Source organism: Neoarius graeffei, chromosome 7 (assembly GCF_027579695.1).
Source record: "Neoarius graeffei isolate fNeoGra1 chromosome 7, fNeoGra1.pri, whole genome shotgun sequence".
In the NCBI taxonomy this organism is placed as follows: Eukaryota; Metazoa; Chordata; class Actinopteri; order Siluriformes; family Ariidae; genus Neoarius; species Neoarius graeffei.
The window spans coordinates 18,695,251-18,716,041 of NC_083575.1; the positions used below are offsets into that span (position 1 = coordinate 18,695,251).

Here is a 20,791-nt window from a genome sequence, read left to right on the forward strand (position 1 = left end):
ACATCAGAATCAAAACATCTTGGTCTGTTTTGGTTCCAAGTAACACTGTAGAATGTTCAGCAAAACCAATTAGTGTTAGTTCTCAATAACAGGCTATAATAGTAATCAAATATCCCATGCACTGAGAGGCTTTGGTTGAAATTATGGATTCTCTGAGGTGACTGGCATAGTACTATTTTCTGATGGGCGCAGGCCCGAGCTGCACCCCGAAGAAAATAATACTATGCCAGTCACCGAAAAGAATCCATAATTTCAACCAAAGCCTCTCAGTGCATGGTATATTTGATTTATATGCCTCATCAAAAATTTCCAAACTAAAAGTATTAAATACAAAGAATTACAAATAAACCTGAAAAAATATATTAGAGGTCTTACTCTGTCTCGTTAGGCATGATCATGATACATAGATCTACACACAGAAATGCACAGCTGTGACTCCAGTCGGCCATAAACCTTGAAATTGTGATGTCAGTTCATGGTATATCCCTGATATACCATGACTGACTCAGGGTGGCGCGGTGTTGTAGTGGTTAGCACTGTTGCCTCAGAGCAAGAAAATTCTGGGTTCGAGCCCAGCTGCCAACGGGGGCCTTTCTGTGTGGAGTTTGCATGTTCTCCCCGTGTCTGTGTGGGTTTCCTCCATCCAAAGACATGCAGTTTAGGTTAACTGGCTGCTCTAAATTGCCCATAGGTGTGAATGGTTGTTTCCCAAGCTGAGAAATGGGAGGGTCGTGGCAGGAAGGGCATCTGGTGTAAAACTATGCTCCAGTTAATATGGCATGTGGATCAGTAGGGTCCACACTGACCCCAACTTGGCAACACTGCTGGACAAGGAGGAAGACGACCATGACTGATTCGCACCATATCCTTTTTTTTTTTGACATGACAAGATACTGACCTGGTGACTTGTCCAGGGTGTACCCCGCCTTTCGCCCGTAGTCAGATGGGATAGGCTCCAGCTTGCCTGTGACCCTGTAGAACAGGATAAAGCGGCTAGAGATGATGAGATGAGATGAAGATACATTGCTTAAATCAATGGTATTTTATGTCACATGAGCCATCCTTGGCCAATCCCTGCACGGGACTTTTTTGATGAGGGATATAATACACAATAGTATTTTACTGCTGGACTCTTAGGCTAGCACAATGTGCCAGAATAATGAAAAAGACTGCAACAGCATGTAGACTGTCAGGTGCGTGAGAGAGGCGGATGTAAGTGCAGAAGTGTTTAATATTATACAAAGTGCAATATATACAGGAAGTGCATAAAACACACACACAAGCAAACAGTCCAAATCAGCAGGCAAGGTCGTAAAAATGAAAACAGGCAAGAAGTCAATCGAGGTGTAAATGGGATATCAGAGGCAAAACGAGGACGAGAACTAGAACCAGGAACAGGAGTCGAGAAACCAGGAAAATCACAAGGATGGGAAACAAGGCTCGGTAATGCACACTAACGTGGCGTAATACTTCGTGTCGCATTACCATACGCGCAGTCCTTAAAGGAGATACGCAGAACCTTTATTTTTAAATACATTTCTGAGTGGATAGTATCTCCATCCTTGACTCTTGTATGCTGCATAAATGGGAATAAAAAAATATATTTTTGAGAGTTAATATCGACCACAAAGTTGGCATTCGAGCTGCCCCGGTGAGCTAGCCATGCCTGAGTGCGTGACGTCACTGCGGTAACTGGTTTTAAGGCTAAGGCCTTTCACAGCCTTTTACCAAAGTCATATAAATAAAAATTTATGGTGAAAGTAAGAAATCCCGTTACCGACTTGCTCAACTAAGACTGATTTGACTTCATTGATTGTGGGTTGACTCTCATTAAAACAGGATAGGTGTTATAACTTATGCAAGATACATGTACATGCATGCATTTTCACTGATAAAAAAGGCTAATTAAATAATCAGATTAACTGAGACAATCACATTCTGAAGCAAATTAAATAATCTTATACCAGTAACTTAAACACACAATACAAGTTACATGTATTAATCTAAATGCAGGTAAACAATGTGTTGTTTTTTTATCCAAATGAGAGTTGGAGCTTACCCGACTCTGTTCTCGCTTCTTGAAGGCCGATCTTGTGGCCGACTGTTTTTAAAACAATCTGACTTTCAGTTGTTTGTTCAGTTCTCTGTTCATTCACTTCTTCCACGTAAGGGCGAGATGGCAGCAATATCCAGTTCAAAAATAAGACGGCTGTTCCACTCATTTACTGTTTTCTTCATACTGTGTATTCCGCCATTACTGCTCAGCTCAGGCAATTACTAAAACCCGGGATGGAACAGGATGTCACCTGTTTTAGCAACAACTGCGGGGAGGTCACTGCCCAAGCGATATGTCCCGTCCCGTTCCATCCCGGGTTTTAGCAACAACCCTCAGCTCACTCCGAGAGGACTGGTGCAACTGAACTCACTTTCCTTTTAAAAAAATAAATACTTTCCTTTCCTTGTAGTTTTCTTTTTCTTTAATTGTTGATACTGCACCCTCTTTCAATACGGGCTTATAGCCAACGCTCCTCAACAGATCAGAGGTTTCGTACGAGCCTTCAGTAAAATGTGCAGAGCAGAGGAGAGACCACTTCATAGGCGCCCAATGTGCCTGTGAACTTCTCACAAAACGCATCCAAATCTTTGGAGTTTGAACATTCTTGGGCCATGAATGCAACGTAAATCCAGCTTCTGTCATGTTGCTGCACCGGCCAGCAACACATCTATGTGGCATGGCGATAAATTAGCTCAAAATGGAGGACTGGAGTTGCAGTCAGCTCTGTGTTTTAGTATAGCGGAAATGGTGATGAGACCGGTGTATGGTAATAAAAACATGGCAATAAAAACATATCTGTTTTTATTGCTTTTACCTGTATGTTATTTGTGTTAGCATTACCAGTGTACCTAATATTTCATTTGTTGCAATTGGCAAAAAAAAAGTTGTTCCTGAAGTCTGCTAATTTTTAAAACTCACTGTCACATCTACGCGTATTTGCGATCTGAGTGTGCAGCGCGCGCCAAAGACTACCATGCACAGTGCACACCGCAAGGACTAATTACCATACACCTGTTCCTAATCAGGGCACGATCATGGTGCGTGCTTATAAGGGCTCTTCAAGCACACAGACTTTGAGAAGTATACCGGTATGTGTTGTACCTAGCGGCCCATGTTACTGAGCCTTGTTTTGTCTATGCTACTCTGGTTATCGACTCAGCTTCCTGTTTTTCTCTACTGTGATATATTTTTGCCTCCAGAGTGAGAGTGTTTTTTCACTCTGCTTTTGCTTTATGTTTTGGCTCTTTATGCCTGCCTGTTTGTTAATAAACTCTTCCTGCATTTACATCTGTTCACCTGCCTCATGTCATGACAGAATACTTCACCTTAACTATGGATGTAGAAGAAGAGAGCAGGCACACTGCACAACGCCATGCCAAGGTTTCCATTGATCAACCAGGATCTAAGTGGTTCCTCCAGTATCTCGGATTAGACCTGCCTGCACCCTGTGTTAGAGTGGAGTACCCGCCAGACTGATTTTTACTCCAGTGCAGGCTGTTTTATGAAGACCTGGTGGAGCTTAAGCCTACTGAAAACTTATGGGTAGGGTGCATGATATACTGGCTCACTGGACCAGCATGCCGGTGGACCGAGTACCTCCTCACAGTTGAACATCTATACCTCAGAGACTCCAAGTCATTCGGCGCAATGATAAAATTCTTGTTCCAGGCTCTTGGGAAGGAGGATCCCCTAGAATTTTTTTTTGGGGGGGGGCTGATACCTGAGAAACTGACGCAGTGGCGGAAGGGGAGGCCTATGCTGCAGAGGCCGACACAGTGACAGAAGGGGAGAACTATTTTCCACAGCTCGCTTCAGAGGCCAACAGGATGGCCTCCATGCCACAATTCACTCCAGAGGCTGACAGGGTGGCCTCCATGCCACAGTTTGCTCCAGAGGCCAATAGGAGAGCCTCCACTCCAGAGCTTGCTCGAGAGTCCAACGCAGTGGCAAAGGGGGATGTCTACGCTCCACAGCTCCATCCAGAGGCTAACAAAGTGGCAGAGGGCGAGGTCAACTCCCTCCAGAGGTTGATGCAGTGGTAGAGGGGTAGGCCTCCGCGCAACAGCTCACTCCAGAGGCCGACAGGGCAGCCGCCACTCCAGAGCTCATTCCAGAGGCCAACAGGGTAGCCAAGTCAAGTCAATTTTATTTTTATAGCGCTTTTAACAAGAGACATTGTCGCAAAGCAGCTTTACAGAATTTTAATGACTTTAAACGAGGTAATTTTATCCCTAATCTATCCCCAATGAGCAAGCCTGTGGCGATGGTGCCAAGGAAAAACTCCCTCAGATGACATGAGGAAGAAATATCGAGAGGAACCAAACTCAGAAGGGAACCTATCCTCATTTGGGTGATAACAGATAGCATGATTATAACATTTTTAACATTTTTAACATGAAGTCTGTTTTGTTGATGTTATAAACTGTTCAGTGATGTAAACTTGAGTGTAAAAATGTTCATGACAACTGCAGTCCTAAAGTTAGCAAGTCAACTGTAGTCATCAGCCATAAAAGCATTACTGTAAGTGTCCAGAGTCAAATCAAATCATCAAATCAAGTTTATTTGTACAGCGCTTTTAACAATAAACATTGTCGCAAAGCAGCTTTACAGAATTTGAACGACTTAAAACATGAGCTAATTTTATCCCTAATCTATCCCCAATGAGCAAGCCTGTGGCGACGGTGGCAAGGAAAAACTCCCTCAGACGACATGAGGAAGAAACCTCGAGAGGAACCAGACTCAAAAGGGAACCCATCCTCATTTGGGCAACAACAGACAGCCTGACTATAATATTAACAGTTTTAACAGGTATAACCATCAACTGTCCTCATGGGGCCGTCCTTCACAGGAGTGGGGCGATAAAACTCCGACCAGACACAGGGCACCAGGATGGATCAAGCAGGTCCGAGGGGCAGAAGAGGCCAGCATCTCAATCCCAGGATCAACATGTAACTCAGAGGGACAGATGGGGGGGGGGGAGAGAGAGAGAGAGAAAGAAAACACGTTGTTAGGTATGCCCTAAAAATGACAAGTATTAAATCTGTGTGGTAGGCTCGCAGAGACGAGAGTCTTTACATCAGGCATAACACACAATGGCATGTTAATATGGTAAAAAATATATCATGACCTGCTCTGGCTGGATGCTTGATTGGGTGATGGGAGCACACTCCTCAGCAATGATGAGATGCAGATGGGACCCTTAGGCCTGGCCAAGACAATTCAGTTACATTTCACCGGGTCTGGGACATGCGACAGAATGTCTGACGGCCGATTCCCTGCAGGCTACGATAGCCAGTCGAGGTCCCCACCGTCTCCACCAAAAGATTTCCTGTTGACTCCATGTAACTCAGAGGGACAGATTTGGGGTGGGGGGGAGAGAAAGAAAACACAGGTGGTTAGGTATGCCCAATGTCACCTGAATAAGTAGGAACAGTATACATATTGCACCGAGTACAAGCAGGGACTCCGGCAACTAACTATGACAGCATAACTAAAAGGAGAGAGCCAGAAGGTAACACAGGCATGAGGGAGCCCCGGGACATAAAGCAGCCAGCCACTACACCGTCAACAAACTCGAGTGAGCAAGCGAGTGGGGACTGACAGCATCCATACATCCCAGTTTACCAAAACACTCTATGTCCAGATCTACTCCTTTACCTCATAAACACCATTAACAAAAGGCTTGACTAAACAGATATGTTTTCAGCCTAGACTTAAATGCTGAGACTGTGTCTGATTCCCGAACATTACTTGGAAGGCTGTTCCATAACAGTGGGGCTTTGTAAGAAAAGGCTCTGCCCCCTGATGTAGCCTTCACTATACGAGGTACCAGCAGATAGCCTGCACCTTTTGATCTAAGTAGGCGTGGCGGGTCATAGAGGAGCAGAAGTTCATTCAGGTACTGTGGTGCGAGACCATTTAGTGCTTTAAAGGTCAATAGTAGTATTTTATAATCAATACGAAATTTGATTGGGAGCCAATGCAGTGTGGATAAGACAGGCGTGATGTGGTCATATTTTCTAGTTCTAGTAAGGACTCTTGCTGCGGCATTTTGAATTAACTGGAGCTTGTTTATGCACTTATTGGAACATCCAGACAGTAAGGCATTACAATAATCCAACCTGGAGGTAACGAAAGCATGGACTAGTTTTTCTGCCTCATGCAATGACATTAAATTTCTTATCTTTGCAATATTTCTGAGATGAAAGAAAGCTATCCGGGTGATGTTATCAATGTGAGTTTCGAATGAAAGACTGGGGTCAATAATCACTCCGAGGTCTTTTACTGCTGCACGTGAAGAAACAGAAAGGTCATCCAGAGTTACTGTGTAATCAGAAAACTTACTTCTAGCTGTATGTGGTCCTAGCACAAGTACTTCAGTCTTGTCAGAGTTAAGCAGAAGGAAATTTATAAGCATCCAGTGTCTAGATCCAGAGCATCTTCCAAGTGTGGCTTCCTGTTAGGGTTTTGCTGGGATTCGAACCCGGGTCGCTGGTGTGATAATCCGGCAAACCCCCACTAAGCCACCAAGGGGGATGACTCAAGTGCAGAGGCGTGAGGTGAAAGTAGAGTATCAAAAACAGTTTATTTACAATATTTACAATCCAAAGGAAAAAACAAAAGGATAATCCAAAAGCTCAGAAGATATCTCATCTCATTATCTCTAGCCGCTTTATCCTGTTCTACAGGGTCGCAGGCAAGCTGGAGCCTATCCCAGCTGACTACCGGCAAAAGGCGGGGTACACCCTGGACAAGTTGCCAGGTCATCACAGGGCTGACACATAGACACAGACAACCATTCACACCTACGGTCAATTTAGAGCCACCAGTTAACCTAACCTGCATTTCTTTGGACTGTGGGGGAAACCGGAGCACCCGGAGGAAACCCACGCAGAGAACATGCAAACTCCACACAGAAAGGCCCTCGCCGGCCACGGGGCTCAAACCCGGACCTTCTTGCTGTGAGGCGACAGCGCTAACCACTACACCACCGTGCCGCCCCAGCTCAGAAGATATACTAAAATAAAAATATCTAAAGGCTCAATGTCCAAAATCCAACTTAGAAAAGAAGAGGCAAAAAACTCAAATGCTCAGAAGATCCAAAGGTCAAAACAAAAATCCACAAAGTCCAAAAGAAAGTAACAAAAACCAAGAATACTAAGACACAGGCAAGGTACATGGGACAGAGGGAACTAGCACTAACAGCATAGCATAAAGACTCCGTGACTAGGGACTGAACTGAGGGAGTATATTTACACAAAATAAATGGGAAACAGGTGACACTAATGAAGACAGGCAATCAACACAAACACAAAACACAGGAACAGTGGCGACCTCTAGAGGCCAAAACAAACATGACATGAAAAGGAAATAACAGCGGCCTCTAGAGGCCAAAACAGTCCCAGTCCTAACAGGACCACCCCCCCCCCCCAGGAGCGTCTCCTGACATTCCCAGGGCGATCCGGATGGGCCGAATGAAAGTCCCGACAAAGTTCCTTATCTAATATGTCCCGAGCTGGGACCCAGCAGCGCTCCTCAGGGCCATAGCCCTCCCAGTCCACTAAATATTGGAGCCCACCGTGGACCCGGCGGGAGTCAAGCAGGCGATGCACAGTGAACACAGTCTGACCCTGGAAGATGCGGGGGATTCCTAGGGGCAGGGGCATACATGGACGACAATACGGGCCGCAACAGGGAAACATGGAATGTGGGGTTGATCCTTAGCTTTTGTGGTAACTGGAGCCGGTAGGAGACAGGGTTCATCCTGCGCACAACTTTGAAGGGGCCAATATAGCGAGGAGCAAGCTTGCGGTTCTCCACCCATAGCGGAAGGTCCTTGGCAGACAGCCAAACCCACTGCCCAGGACGGAAAATCACAGATGTCACAGGACAGGACAAATGACCTCACTTCCTTCTCCATGTTCGGCCACCAGAAGCGTCTTTTCAAGAAGGCCAGGGTCCTCCGAGCTCCCGGGTGGGCGGTGAGAGGGGAAGAGTGACCCCACTGGAGAACCTTGGCCTGGGCTTGACGAGGAACGTACAGGAGGCCCGGTGGCCCTGTCCCAGGACCAGGGTCCTGGCGTTGAGCTTGTCGGATGGCCTCCTCAACACCCCAGTGGACAGGGGCCACAATCCGGGACACAGGGATAATAGACCCAACTTCACTCTCCCTGTTGTTGGGCGAGAACAGCCTGGAGAGCGCGTCTGGTTTGGTGTTCTTAGAACCCGGGCGGTATGAAAGGGTGAAATTGAATCGGCTGAAAAACAAGGCCCACCTAGCCTGTCATGGGTTCAGCCTCTTAGCTTGCTGGAGGTACTCCAGGTTCTTGTGGTCCGTCCAAACCAGGAATGGATGTTGCGCTCCTTCCAGCCAGTGCCTCCACTCCTCAAGGGCCAGTTTCACCGCAAGCAGTTCCCGATCCCCCACATCATACCGGGACTCCGCAGGGCTCAGGCAATGGGAGAAGTATGCGCAGGGGTTCAGCTTACCCTCCGAGCGTTGGGACAGAACCGCGCCGACACCACTGTCCGAGGCGTCCACCTCGATGATGAATGGTTGAGAATTGTCCGGGAGGACCAGGATGGGTGCCGTGCAGAAGCGGTGTTTGAGGTCTTTAAACGCCTTTTCCGCCTGAGGAGACCAGACATAAGATCCACCAGTCCTTTTGGTGAGATCTGACATGGGTGCTGCTATGGAACTGAAGTTCCTGACGAACTTGCGGTAAAAGTTAGCGAATCCTAAGAACCGCTGCACCTCCTTGACGGACTTGGGAGTGGGCCAGTCCCGGACGGCCAGGGTCTTGGCTGGGTCCATTTGGAGTTGTCCCGTCCGTACAATAAATCCCAGGAAGGAGACCTCGGGAACATGAAACTCGCACTTCTGGGCCTTCGCAAACAGATTGTTCCATAGCAGCCTCTGGAGAACCTGGCGGACATGGTGGCGGTGCTCCTGCAAGGTCTTGGAGAATATTAAGATGTCATCGAGGTAGACGAAAACATGCTGATTGATCATGTCCCTCAAGACGTCATTGATAAGGGCCTGAAAAACAGCTGGTGCGTTGGTGAGTCCGAAGGGCATCACCTGGTACTTGTAGTGCCCTGACGGGGTGTTAAAGGCAGTCTTCCACTCGTCTCCCTGTCGGATACGGATGAGGTGGTATGCGTTCCGTAAGTCCAACTTAGTGAAGACGGTGGCGCCTTGGAGCAGGTCGAATGCTGTGGACATCAGCGGAAGGGGATAGCGGTTGCGCACAGTGATCTTGTTTAGGCCCCTGTAGTCAATACATGGTCGGAGACCCCCATCCTTCTTGCCGACAAAGAAGAAGCCGGCACCAGCAGGTGAGGTGGAGGGTCGAATGAACCCCGAGACCAGGGCGTCCTTGAGGTATTCCTCCATGGCCTTGCGTTCTGGCTGAGAGAGGGAGAACAGTCTGCCCCGAGGAGGGGTAGTCCCAGGGAGCAAGTCGATGGCACAGTCATAGGCACGGTGCGGAGGAAGAACGAACGGCAGCTCTGCTTTTGCTAAATACCTCCTTCAAATCCCAGTACTCTGTGGGAACTTGAGATAGCTCAGTGAGATCAGGGGGCTCGGCAGGAGACACAGGAGAGCTAGGGAGCAGACAAGAGGCATGGCACGCAGGGCCCCATTCCACAACCTGGCTTGTTACCCAGTCTATGCGAGGGTTGTGGCGGGTAAGCCAAGGAAGGCCTAGAATCACTGGGAACTCTGGTGAATGAATAAGATGCAGGGATATCTCTTCCTTGTGACCTTGAGACTGGAGAAGTAACTTGGGTGACTCTTCCATCACCTAACGCTTGGCCATTGAGGGCAGACACAGACAGTGGGACTTCAAGAGGTGCAGTCGGGACATTGATACTTTGGGCAAAGTTGACATCCATAAAGTTTCCAGCCGCCCCGGAGTCTAACAAGGATTGACAAGAGTGGACGGACTCACCCCAGGAGATGGAGACCGGGATGTAGACTCCTTGGCCAGGAAGTTCAGGAGAGAGGGTAGGACAGGGCGGTCCTTTTCCCGAAAGCTTGGGACATGATGCTCGGAAGTGGCCAGGCTTGCCACAGTAGATGCAGCACTTGTCCCTCCTTCTGCGCTCCCTTTCAGCTGTGGAGAGACGAGTACGGCCAACTTGCATGGGCTCTGGACAGTCACTGGAGGAAGTAGACGGGCTCCAGGTCGAGGCAGTGAGGCCGGGGAGGCTCAGGCGGCGTTCTCTCGTCCTGTTGTCAAGACGAATGGCATGGGAAGTCAGTGTTTCGAGGTCACTTGGGCATCCAATAGAGGCCAGGCCGTCTTTGATGGGGTCAGACAAACCATGGTGAAAGGCTGAAACCAGGGCAGCCTCGTTCCATCCGCTGACTGCTGCGAGCGTCCGGAACGATATGGCATAGTCTGCGACGCTTCCTCCTTGCTGGATGGACATGAGCTTTCTGGCTGCATCTGTACTGATGTCTGCCTGATCGAAGACCTGAAGCATCTCTTCTGTAAGAAGTTCGAAATCAGAGCACTCAGGTCCCTGTCTCTGCCAGATAGCTGTTGCCCAAGCCTTACCAGCTAACAAGGTTATCACAAAGGCAATCTTGCAGCCATCCGTAGTGTAGGTGGTAGGCTGGAGCTCAAAGGTGAGTTGGCACTGGGTAAGGAACTCCCGGCACTCACTGTGCTTGCCGTCTATGGTTGCTCTGAAGTGTGTCGGAGCTGCCATAATTCCCTGAAGGTTGGCAGGGTAGACAGTTGAAGCAGCCTTGACAGAGTCTTTCTGTTAGGGTTTTGCTGGGATTCTAACCCGGGTCGCTGGTGTGATAATCTGGCAAACCCCCACTAGGCCACCAGGGGGATGACTCAAGTGCAGAGGCGTGAGGCGAAAGTAGAGTATCACAAACAGTTTATTTACAATATTTACAATCCAAAGGAAAAAACAAAAGGATAATCCAAAAGCTCAGAAGATATACAAAAATAAAAATATCCAAAGGCTCAATGTCCAAAATCCAACTTAGAAAAGAAGAGGCAAAAAACTCAAACGCTCAGAAGATCCAAAGGTCAAAACAAAAATCCACAAAGTCCAAAAGAAAGTAACAAAAACCAAGAATACTAAGACACCGGCAAGGTACACGGGACAGAGGGAACTAGCACTAACAGCATAGCATAAAGACTCCGTGACTAGGGACTGAACTGAGGGAGCATACGGTAGCAGCAATTGAATTTTACCCGTTCCAACCGCACGCCATGCGACTGCCATGCGACTGCCGTGCAGTTCCCAGCTGAACGCCAGGGGGCTGCCATGAATGGCTCAGACCCCCCTTCCTCCCCTATTTTAATTCTAAACACGCCCATTCATTCGATTCCACGGTGTCGCCATTAGATGGCGCTTCTCTCATAAAAAAAAAATCTTGAAATGTTGTGTGAAGCTGTACTGCACTTCCCGATTTCAATGAGAAAGTAGCTGTAGAATAGATACATAAACGTGAGGTAAATTTTACCCAATTTAAGTATTTCATAGCTTTTTATTTCAGTTATTTTATACTCAATATATGGAATTAAATCTACCCCAAACAAGTCAATGCAAATTGATACCTCAGATTTATTGGGTAAATTCTATCCGGTAGGTTACTTTTTTCAGTGCAGGAGCAGACAAAACTGCGGGTCTTGGTAGTCTGGTGGTTACTGCACATGTCCTGTACCGGTAACTCTTGAAACATGGTTTGATTCTTGCCTTGGGTTTACTCGCTCAAAAATAAATATTTTTTAAAAATGACTCTTGCAATGAAGCACTGTGCACTTTTTAGTGTTACATGTAGGTCCTTGTATCATCCGATCATTCAAGTATTCCATTCAATCTGAAAAACAAAAAAAACCACTCAATATTTCATTTTCCTGTTTTTCTGTATGACCAAAAAATGAGGGATTGGTGTTTGTTTTCCTTTTTCCAACTCAAAACAGAACAAATAATAAACAGGGAAACCAAAACGAAATAATAACTCTAATTTACGATTATTGATTTTCTCTATTCCTCACGCTACATTAGCCTTCCCATGATCCTCAGCGACAGTCCATCATCATCTCTGCGTCTATGAAACAGAAAATTGCATGTGCATGTATATATCAAGTAATTTATTCATACATCCTATTCATTTAATATATTAAGCTGTTAATGTTAAGCTGATGATCTCTTAATTATTATTATCTCAATATAATAGTAATCTGTACTCAAGTTGAGGGGGGATGGGGGGGATGCCATCCCCCCTGGAATAAAAAATGGTCAAAATCATCCCCCCTCTAAAATGGGCATCCCCCCTCCCTTCCCTTGAGCAATTTTATTAATAAATGTGGACATTACTTCTATTTAACATTGGAATTAGAAATGCCATTCCACGTACTGTAGCTTTGCTGAAACTGAGCATACAGTAAGCTACCGCGAGAGAGGGCACGCGCAAGCGAAGCGTTTGAGGAGGTGACATTCAGTTGGGGTTCCGTTAGTTTTTATTTCATTCGGCGTCAGTGACAGCAGCGGATTGCAGCATCATGGCCAAGCGGAGTGGACAGCAAGACCTAAGCAAGTTCGGCTTTAAGATCGCAAGAAAAAAAACATTTCAGGAGGTAAGTCAAGAGTTACGAATATCAGTCACACTTTCTGTGAGCCCACTATCATGCTGTAAAGTTACCGATATGTAGCCTAATTTGTGGGCGGCGGATAACAACACAGCTATCATAATGAATGTTAGTTTGGAGTCTATCCAGCTATCGATAGCTTACTCAGGTTCATGTTAGCTTTGATTTCTTATATAAGGCCATTAATTTAATCAGCCTGGACGTTCGTTTGTTATTCTTCAGGCAACAAAAAGTGTTATTCAAGACAGGAAGGCTAAAATAAATGACACTAGCAGTTTTGAAGGCTTCATTGCCTCATTAGAGAGCCGGTCACAACATGTAAGGCAGAGCAGGATTGGTGTAGGACTTGACAAAGTGTCTGCTAAAATGCAGCTTTCTTTTTCTTCATCATAGGCTCTTCTTCTGTCTCCTCACACAATGGGCCTTTTCCCCTTTCCAAAGAAACTTTCCAAAGATGCCTGCTTTTAACTCATTTTGCTAGCTTGTATCCAGTATGTATCAAAGTGCTGGTATGTATCGAAGCAAAGTATCAAAGTATCCAAGGCAGCTCCTTGGTAACCGTCAATGTTAAGGTGTCACGTGACCTAGATAACAGCGGGAATCAACATTACAGAAAGAATCTGGTCATTTTTCAAAGCTCAAATCCTCGTTCAGATAATAAATAAATCAGAAATAACATTATAATTATATTTAATTAAATTATCTTATCCACTGCTCTTTATTCCAGATGACAGTCAGCAGCAACTGCAACACAGTGCGACAGGAGCTGGAGGACCCGGAGTGTGAGACAATACAGGAGCATTAGCAAGCAGGAGAACCAAAAGCTGAAGAGCTGAAGATTTACAATTTACTGTTGCTTGTTTTAGCTTATTGGTTACCTACCTACCTCTGTATTTAATTCAATGTTCCCAATGTTCAGCTTTGAATAAAAATTCAATTGACTTGATATGAAAAGATTCAGTTGTTCATTTACATTGCCTGCTGAGGTTTTAATAAATTATTTACCAAATGATTTAAAAGGAGCCTACCATGACTATGAAGTTGCACTTCAAATTTGTCATCTGCATTTCACCCTAATATGGAGAATGTGGTAGGTATGTCAGCCAGGAGACTGACTAAATATGACACGACATCCACACTGTGCATGTTTTACAGTAAAATACCAGTGTATTATGTTTTTTTACAACAATAAAAAGGGTACACAGTGTGTACTACACACTTTATCAGCACAAAATATGTCTGGTAAATGAACAAGGTCCACAGACCTACGTTGTATGCAAACCCTCCTAAAAGCAAACCAGTTTCCCACCGATGGACCGACCGATGGGTCGACACGCGACTAAAAATTTCACCATCCCCCCTGGTTTGATTTTACAACTCGACCACTGATAGTAATAATAAATAATAACAATAACAACATGGCATTCATTTTGTCGCTTTCAACATATTGTGTCAGACCAACTTTGCTTTTTATTAGAGGACATGAATCAGTGTATCATTCGTTCTTTCTATTTTCAAATGGCAATCAAAAATCAAAAAATGAAAAAGTGACTGGTTATTTTGTTATTTGTTTTTATTTTAACACAAAAAAATGAAAAAATGACTGGTTTTTCATTTTTTTTATATGAGCCTAAAATTGAAATGAAAAACAATTCTTTTTTTCATTTTTTGATTGCCAATTAAAACTGGAAAGAACGAATGATACACAATCCGTGTATCATTCATTCTTTCTTTTTTTCAGTAATATGCAATGACTCGGCCAGGCCCTTTCTTTAGTGTAATAAGAGACAGTAGAGAGGTTCATGCCATTTGTCTATTTTTATTAAAATGTACCGGTACAGTGTAATCACAAAACAGTATCGTATTTGAACTGACAAGAGACAGTTACCATATCATTTCCCTCTATGCCCTCCTTTGTTCCTAATAACCAGATTTATCACGTTTAATTATTAACAATTATAATAATAATAAATCAATATAAAACCCCGACATCTACAGAAGATTTTCAACAAATAGGGGGCAGGGAAGCTCGCACACAACAGCGAGTGATCTGTGATGAGATGATTTTGAGAAGCAAAAAAAAAACCAAAAACGCTCAACACCAGAAAATGTGGATTAAAGCAGAAAATTGCGTTAGGTAAAATCATTTTAGAAATTTTAGAAATCATTACATTCTTGTTTTTTCAAGAAAAATAATATTTTTAAACTTTATAATGCTTAGTTACATGCCGGGGCTCTGTCAGTCATTGATAGCCCAACTAATCACAGCGCTGTGGTTCTTTTCCTGATCCTTGGCATTGTGTTTTTTCTTTCTTTGTTGATAATGTGTTACCGTATGTGATAAGCATGGTTCATTAAAAGGCCCACTTCTGCTGCATGCCCCCTCCTCTCTGCAAAAATTGTGTATTCCTCTCAAGGTGCTAACTGTCTCCATTGTATTGTGAACAGCCACTCCACCCCCCACTGAGGTTGCTATTCATTAATGGTAATTTGGTTTTAGTTTACACCCTAATTTCAGTGACAATTTACTCTGCCAAGCTTACAATGTCAGAGGACAGAGGACTGGAATTAGTGGCCCAAAAAACACAATTTCAGCTTGGAAAAACTACAGACGGTATAACTTCAGGAAGAAAATAAACATTTATTTCACACTAAGAAAAGCAGACTCACTACACATGGAGGCTATACAAAGCACAGAAATGTAGCATAGAGTTGTCCCATCTAGTAGTTTCCACATTCCCATGGTGAGTCTTTCCTACGGTACATTCGCCACAGGTGTATTTGTGGCAGCGTACACAAAGTTCAGTGCTTCTGTTATTATTGCAGGGTGCACTGTCCTTCCCAAGCCCCATCCTCAATGCTCCACAAGTGCCTGGTCAGCACCCCCATGTTATATTTGGGTTATTATTCCATTATTATTTGAGGCTAGGTTTTGGGCTAGGGGCTAAGGCTAGGGGTTGGGTTAGGGGTGAGCTCAGGTTGGGGTTAGAGCCAGGATTTGGGGTTAGGGTTAGAACTGATCCTTCTTGGTTGCCTTGGTTGTGACGAAGTCTGGTTAGGGTTAGAAACAAAGAGGCTATTTCTCAGGTAACACAATAATTAGGCTTCTTTACACAACAAGGGGAGACAGGTAATGGTACGTTAGACTTATTCACAAATTTGGGGGGGATTTCATTGCAGACTAAAGCCTGCACTTTGGGCCTTCTAGTGTTAAAAATATGCTGTTAACTCAAAACACTTCTTATTCATTGCAAAACGTTTATTTCAGCGCTGTATACAGGTATTGAGCACACAATGTGACCGCTTTTATGCGGTAGCCTAATAATAATAGAACAACCCGAAAATTGCAGGGTAACCCCAGACCTGCGCAAGTGATGCGCTACTGGCAAAAGAGCCAGCAAAGTATGAAAAAAAACCACACCTTGGACCAAATACATATTATTTTCGGCACGCTGCTCCACCAGTCTGTAATGATATTTTTCATATGATTACATTACGGTTTAAATGTGGTCTTGAGAAAAAAAAAAACATGTTTGCAGACCTTTTGTTAAAATCGCTAAAAGTGATGTTATATTAATATGTAATAAAAAAATAATAATAATATCAGAATGGTGGCACAGTGGTGTAGTGGTTAGCACTGTCGCCTTACAGCAAGAAGGTCCTGGCCCAGCGGCTGACGAGGGCCTTTCTGTGTGGAGTTTGCCTGTTCTCCCTGTGTCCGTGTGGGTTTCCTCCGGGTGCTCCGGTTTCCCCCACACATGGGCGTAAAAATGCATATGGACGCGTCCATACCAATATTCAGCTGAGTTTAAAATGTCTATACCATTTTTGAATGGAGAAGCCGCGATGCGGGAAATGCTGAATAAAAACACCAAACGCGGTGTCGCTTCCAGCTGATTTTCAGTTGTGAACAGACCTCTCAAAGACGGCTGACTATTGGTGGGGACAGGTAAAGAAGCTTTGATTGGCCCACCTCCCGTTGCCTTGACGTTGCTATGTTTTTTTGTTGTCATTGGCTGTAAGCAGTAGCAAGCAGTAAAATCAGCATCCAGCTCGCTGCTACAGCAAAACAGCACACAGGCAGTGATGTTAGGCAATAAAAGAAAACGTAAGGAGGACATAAGACATTATTTTACCCAGTCAACGGTAAGCAAGGAGTTTCTGTAACAGCAAGGAGTTTCTGTTTGCAATCTCCCTCTCTCTCTATGTCTGTCTCTCTGTCTCTCTCTCTCTCTCTCTCACACACACACACACACACACACACTAATAAATGCCTGTAGGTAATGCTGAATGTTTACTTATATTTACTGTAACAGCAAGGAGTTTCTGTTTGCAATCTCTCTCTCTCACACACACACACACACACACACACACACACACACACACACACTAATAAATGCATGTAGGTAATGATAAATGTTTACTTATATTTACTTTTTTCTTGCTCATTGTTTGCATGTATATGCATATGTATATATGCATGTGTATATGTGTATGTATGTAACCTCTGCAATAAAATGTGAAAATGTAAAAATGTGAAACAATTGTCACTTAACCCTTTCAACTTAATGAATAAACATTTTTGCAACAACTACCAAAACTCTTCACACTTCTACCACCCATACCTACATTACTTCCAGATTCTGAAATTGCAGTAACTCAAAAGGAAGCACATGATGTTTCAAATGTGTGAAAATAGTAAAAGTTGTGAAAATGAAGCAGCAGCACATAATTTTGATTGATTGTGTTGTTGTATTTTGGGTAGGTCATCCACTACAGCGAAATTCACAGCAACTTCAATGTCCACTTTCTCTGTGTGATAATGTATTGCCCGTATACATGCAGATGTTAGCCTAAGGCTATGTTTACATTAGACCGTATCTGTCTCGTTTTCTTCGCGGATGCACTGTCCGTTTACATTAAACTGGGAAACGCCGGGAAACGGGAATCCGCCAGCGTCCACGTATTCAATCCAGATCGTGTCAGCTCCAGTGCTGTGTAAACATTCAGAATATGCGAATACGCTGTGCTGAGCTCTAGCTGGCGTCTCATTGGACAACGTCACTGTGACATCCACCTTCCTGATTCGCTGGCGTTGGTCATGTGACGCGACTGCTGAAAAACGGCGCGGACTTCCGCCTTGTATCACCTTTCATTAAAGAGTATAAAAGTATGAAAATACTGCAAATACTGATGCAAATACTGCCCCTTGTGTAGTTATGATTGTCTTTAGGCTTGCCATCCTTCCATTTGCAAATGGTAAGTGATATGCACTGGGATCACACACACAGCGGCTCAGTCCCGAATCACAGCTTGTTCACTTCACTCACGTGCTCTGTGAGCTGCGCAAGGCCGGAGTGTGCACCCTCCAGAGGGCACTCGCTGTTTAGGGCGGAGTGATTTGGAGCACAGGATGCCTGCGGAGCCGAGCGTATCCATGTATTGGTATTGCTGTGTGCACGCAAATCGTGTATTGGTGTTGCTGTGTGCACACTAATCGTTTTAAAAACGTTAATCTGATGATCCGCTGATACGGTCTAATGTAAACATAGGCTATGTCTAAGGCTACGTTCACACTGCAGGCTGAAGTGACTCAAATCCGATCTTTTCGCCCATATGTGACCTGTATCCGATCTTTTATTGACAATATGAATGACACAGATCCGATTTTTTCAAATCCGACCCAGGCCGTTTGGATATGTGGTCCTAATTCCGATTCCTATCCGCTCTTTTCATATGCGACTTCAGTCTGAACCGCCAGGTCGCATTCATCCGACTTACACGTCATCAACAAGCCACAAACGTCACTATTCTGCGCTGAAGTAGGCGGCGGGTCTCTCAAAAAAAGTTACAACAACATGGCGCATAATCAAGGGCGCAGATAGAGGGTGGGACGGGTGGAATTCGTCCCACCCAGATTTAAATTCACCTCGTTCGGTCCCCCCCACTTATAGGGAGGAAAAACGTCTATGCTGTCTTTCTTTGCATAAGGCAAACCTCACGGAAAAATCAAAAGAGTAATTACCATTCGGTTTATTGAGGTGCACAGCAGTGTATACATAGTTGCAACAACTCACATAAAACAAAACAAAGACTGATATTTGGTTGGTTGAGCTGCGCAGACTGCACAGGTTGCAAGCTCGAGCTTGGTTGCTATGGTAACCCACAACAAGTTTGACAGGCATATCGGGGTTGGGGTTGGTTTGCAGGCAGCTTTGTCCCCCCCCAGTTTTTTGTCCCCCCCCCAGTTCAAAAAACGTATCTGCGCCCCTGCGCATGACATCAATGCGAGGGACGCTTCGGGCTGTGAAGGTTCTGAATCTTCTCAATGGAAGGACGCAGAGGTTAGGGAGCTGATTTCCATTTGGGGGGATGCAGCTATTCAAGCTAGATTGGATTGGTCATACCGCAACCGGGCGGTTTTACTTCCGTAAACACTGGCCATGCTCACTGCGTGTGACGTCGTCGTATCCTGCAATGCGCATGCGGAACACTTTTAGGTCGCTTTTCGTTCATACTGAGGATCACATACAAGTCGCATATATTTGTTAATGTGAACGACCTCACAAAAAAATCGGATTTCACAAAAAAATCGGAATTGAGCATTAAGCCTTGCAGTGTGAACGTAGCGTATGTGTCCCTGGTGCTAAAAATCAAAATAACACAAAGAAATGGACAACCAATCATTTGTACAGTGTAAGCCACATTTCGTGCGACAACCATGGCACACTGGGGTGCTTGGCCAAATTATGTCCCCACCAATATCAACACCGTTTTTACGCCCTTGCCCCCACACTCCAAAGACATGCAGGTTAGGTTAACTGGTGACTCTAAATTGACCGTGAGTGTGAATGGTTGTCTGTGTCTATGTGTCAGCCCTGTGATGACCTGGCGACTTGTCCAGGGTGTACCCCTGATGGTTGGTGGTTTGATGAATTGATTGTTGATTGAATGAATGTATTGTATTGTATAGAATTTTAACTGTATATGATTTTATTGTTGGACCCCAGGAAGAATAGCTGGGTTTGTGCCCAGCTAATGGGGATCCTAACTAACTAACTAACTAACTAACTAACTAACTAACTAACTAACTAACTAACTAACTAACTAACTAACTAACTAACTAACTAACCAACCCCGCCTTTCGCCCGTAGTCAGCTGGGATAGGCTCCAGCTTGCCTGCGACCCTGTTGAACAGGATAAAAGCGGCTAGAGATAAATCCGGGGACTCTGGTTCGATTCCGGCCTGCAGTCAGTTTTCCGAACCCTCCCTGTTTTTCTCCTGCTCATTTCTACACTGTTCTAAATGAGTTTGGATGTCTGTAAACCAATCAGGATGGTTTTTGTCGAGCATGCGCTACATGAACAGGCACACGAACAGGCACACACACAGGCTCCCTCGCACACCCCGTCATATGCGCGATGCAGACATTAATGTTTCGCGTGCACGCGCTTGCTCACTTGCTCTAGATTCTGGGAGATATTCTCCAATTTGCGGGCATCAGGGAGCCACTATCAATATGTGGGAGACTCCCGGAACTTCCAGGAGACTTGGGATGTCTGCACTCATGGATTAAAGCAAAAAAAAAAAAAATCATCTGACTGAAAAAAAAGCTCCATGTCGTTGGCCCCTACCACATCAGCGATGCGTCAAATTTTAAACGCCGTATTGTCCATTATCCCCTCGGCCCCTACTTATAGTACATTTACATAATTTTAACAATGACTAAAGCTAAGGTAAGTGTGGCAGCGGGGGCGTGGTCAAGCGCCGGTCTGTGACAGGAGGGCGGAGTTGGGGAAGGTAAATGGCAGAATCGCTTCACCTGAGTGTGATTAACCTATGTTTTGTGTGTGTTCTCCCCAGTAAACCGCGCCCTATTTAAGGAGGGAGAGTGAGAGCAGAGGGGAACTCATCCCCGGACGAGACACTGGTGTGTGTGTGTGTGTCTCTGTGTTGGGAAAATATTGTTAGACTGAAAAGTGTGGCAATAAAGCCGATGTACAAACCTGATCTCTGTCCTGCCGTCCTCTGTGCTCCACCCACTCGTAAGGAACTGCCACAGTGGTGCCGAAATCCGGGAAGGTGGAGCACCTGTCCTGCAGCCCCATG

At 45.0% G+C, this 20,791-nt stretch overlaps 1 protein-coding gene across 11 annotated transcripts in view; it reads left to right on the forward strand.

The window, feature by feature from the left end:
- LOC132889141 (fibulin-7) overlaps positions 1–20,791 on the forward strand; it is a 199,710-nt gene that overhangs the window by 140,059 nt on the left and 38,860 nt on the right. The window contains exon 8 of one of the 11 annotated variants that reach the window (XM_060925363.1): positions 13,409–13,584. The exons of the other annotated variants lie outside the window; for them this stretch is intronic. Coding sequence (XP_060781346.1) covers positions 13,409–13,467 — 59 coding nt within the window. The 3' untranslated portion in view covers positions 13,468–13,584. Of the gene's footprint in view, positions 1–13,408; positions 13,585–20,791 lie in introns of those variants that run through there. 11 annotated transcript variants of the gene reach the window in all.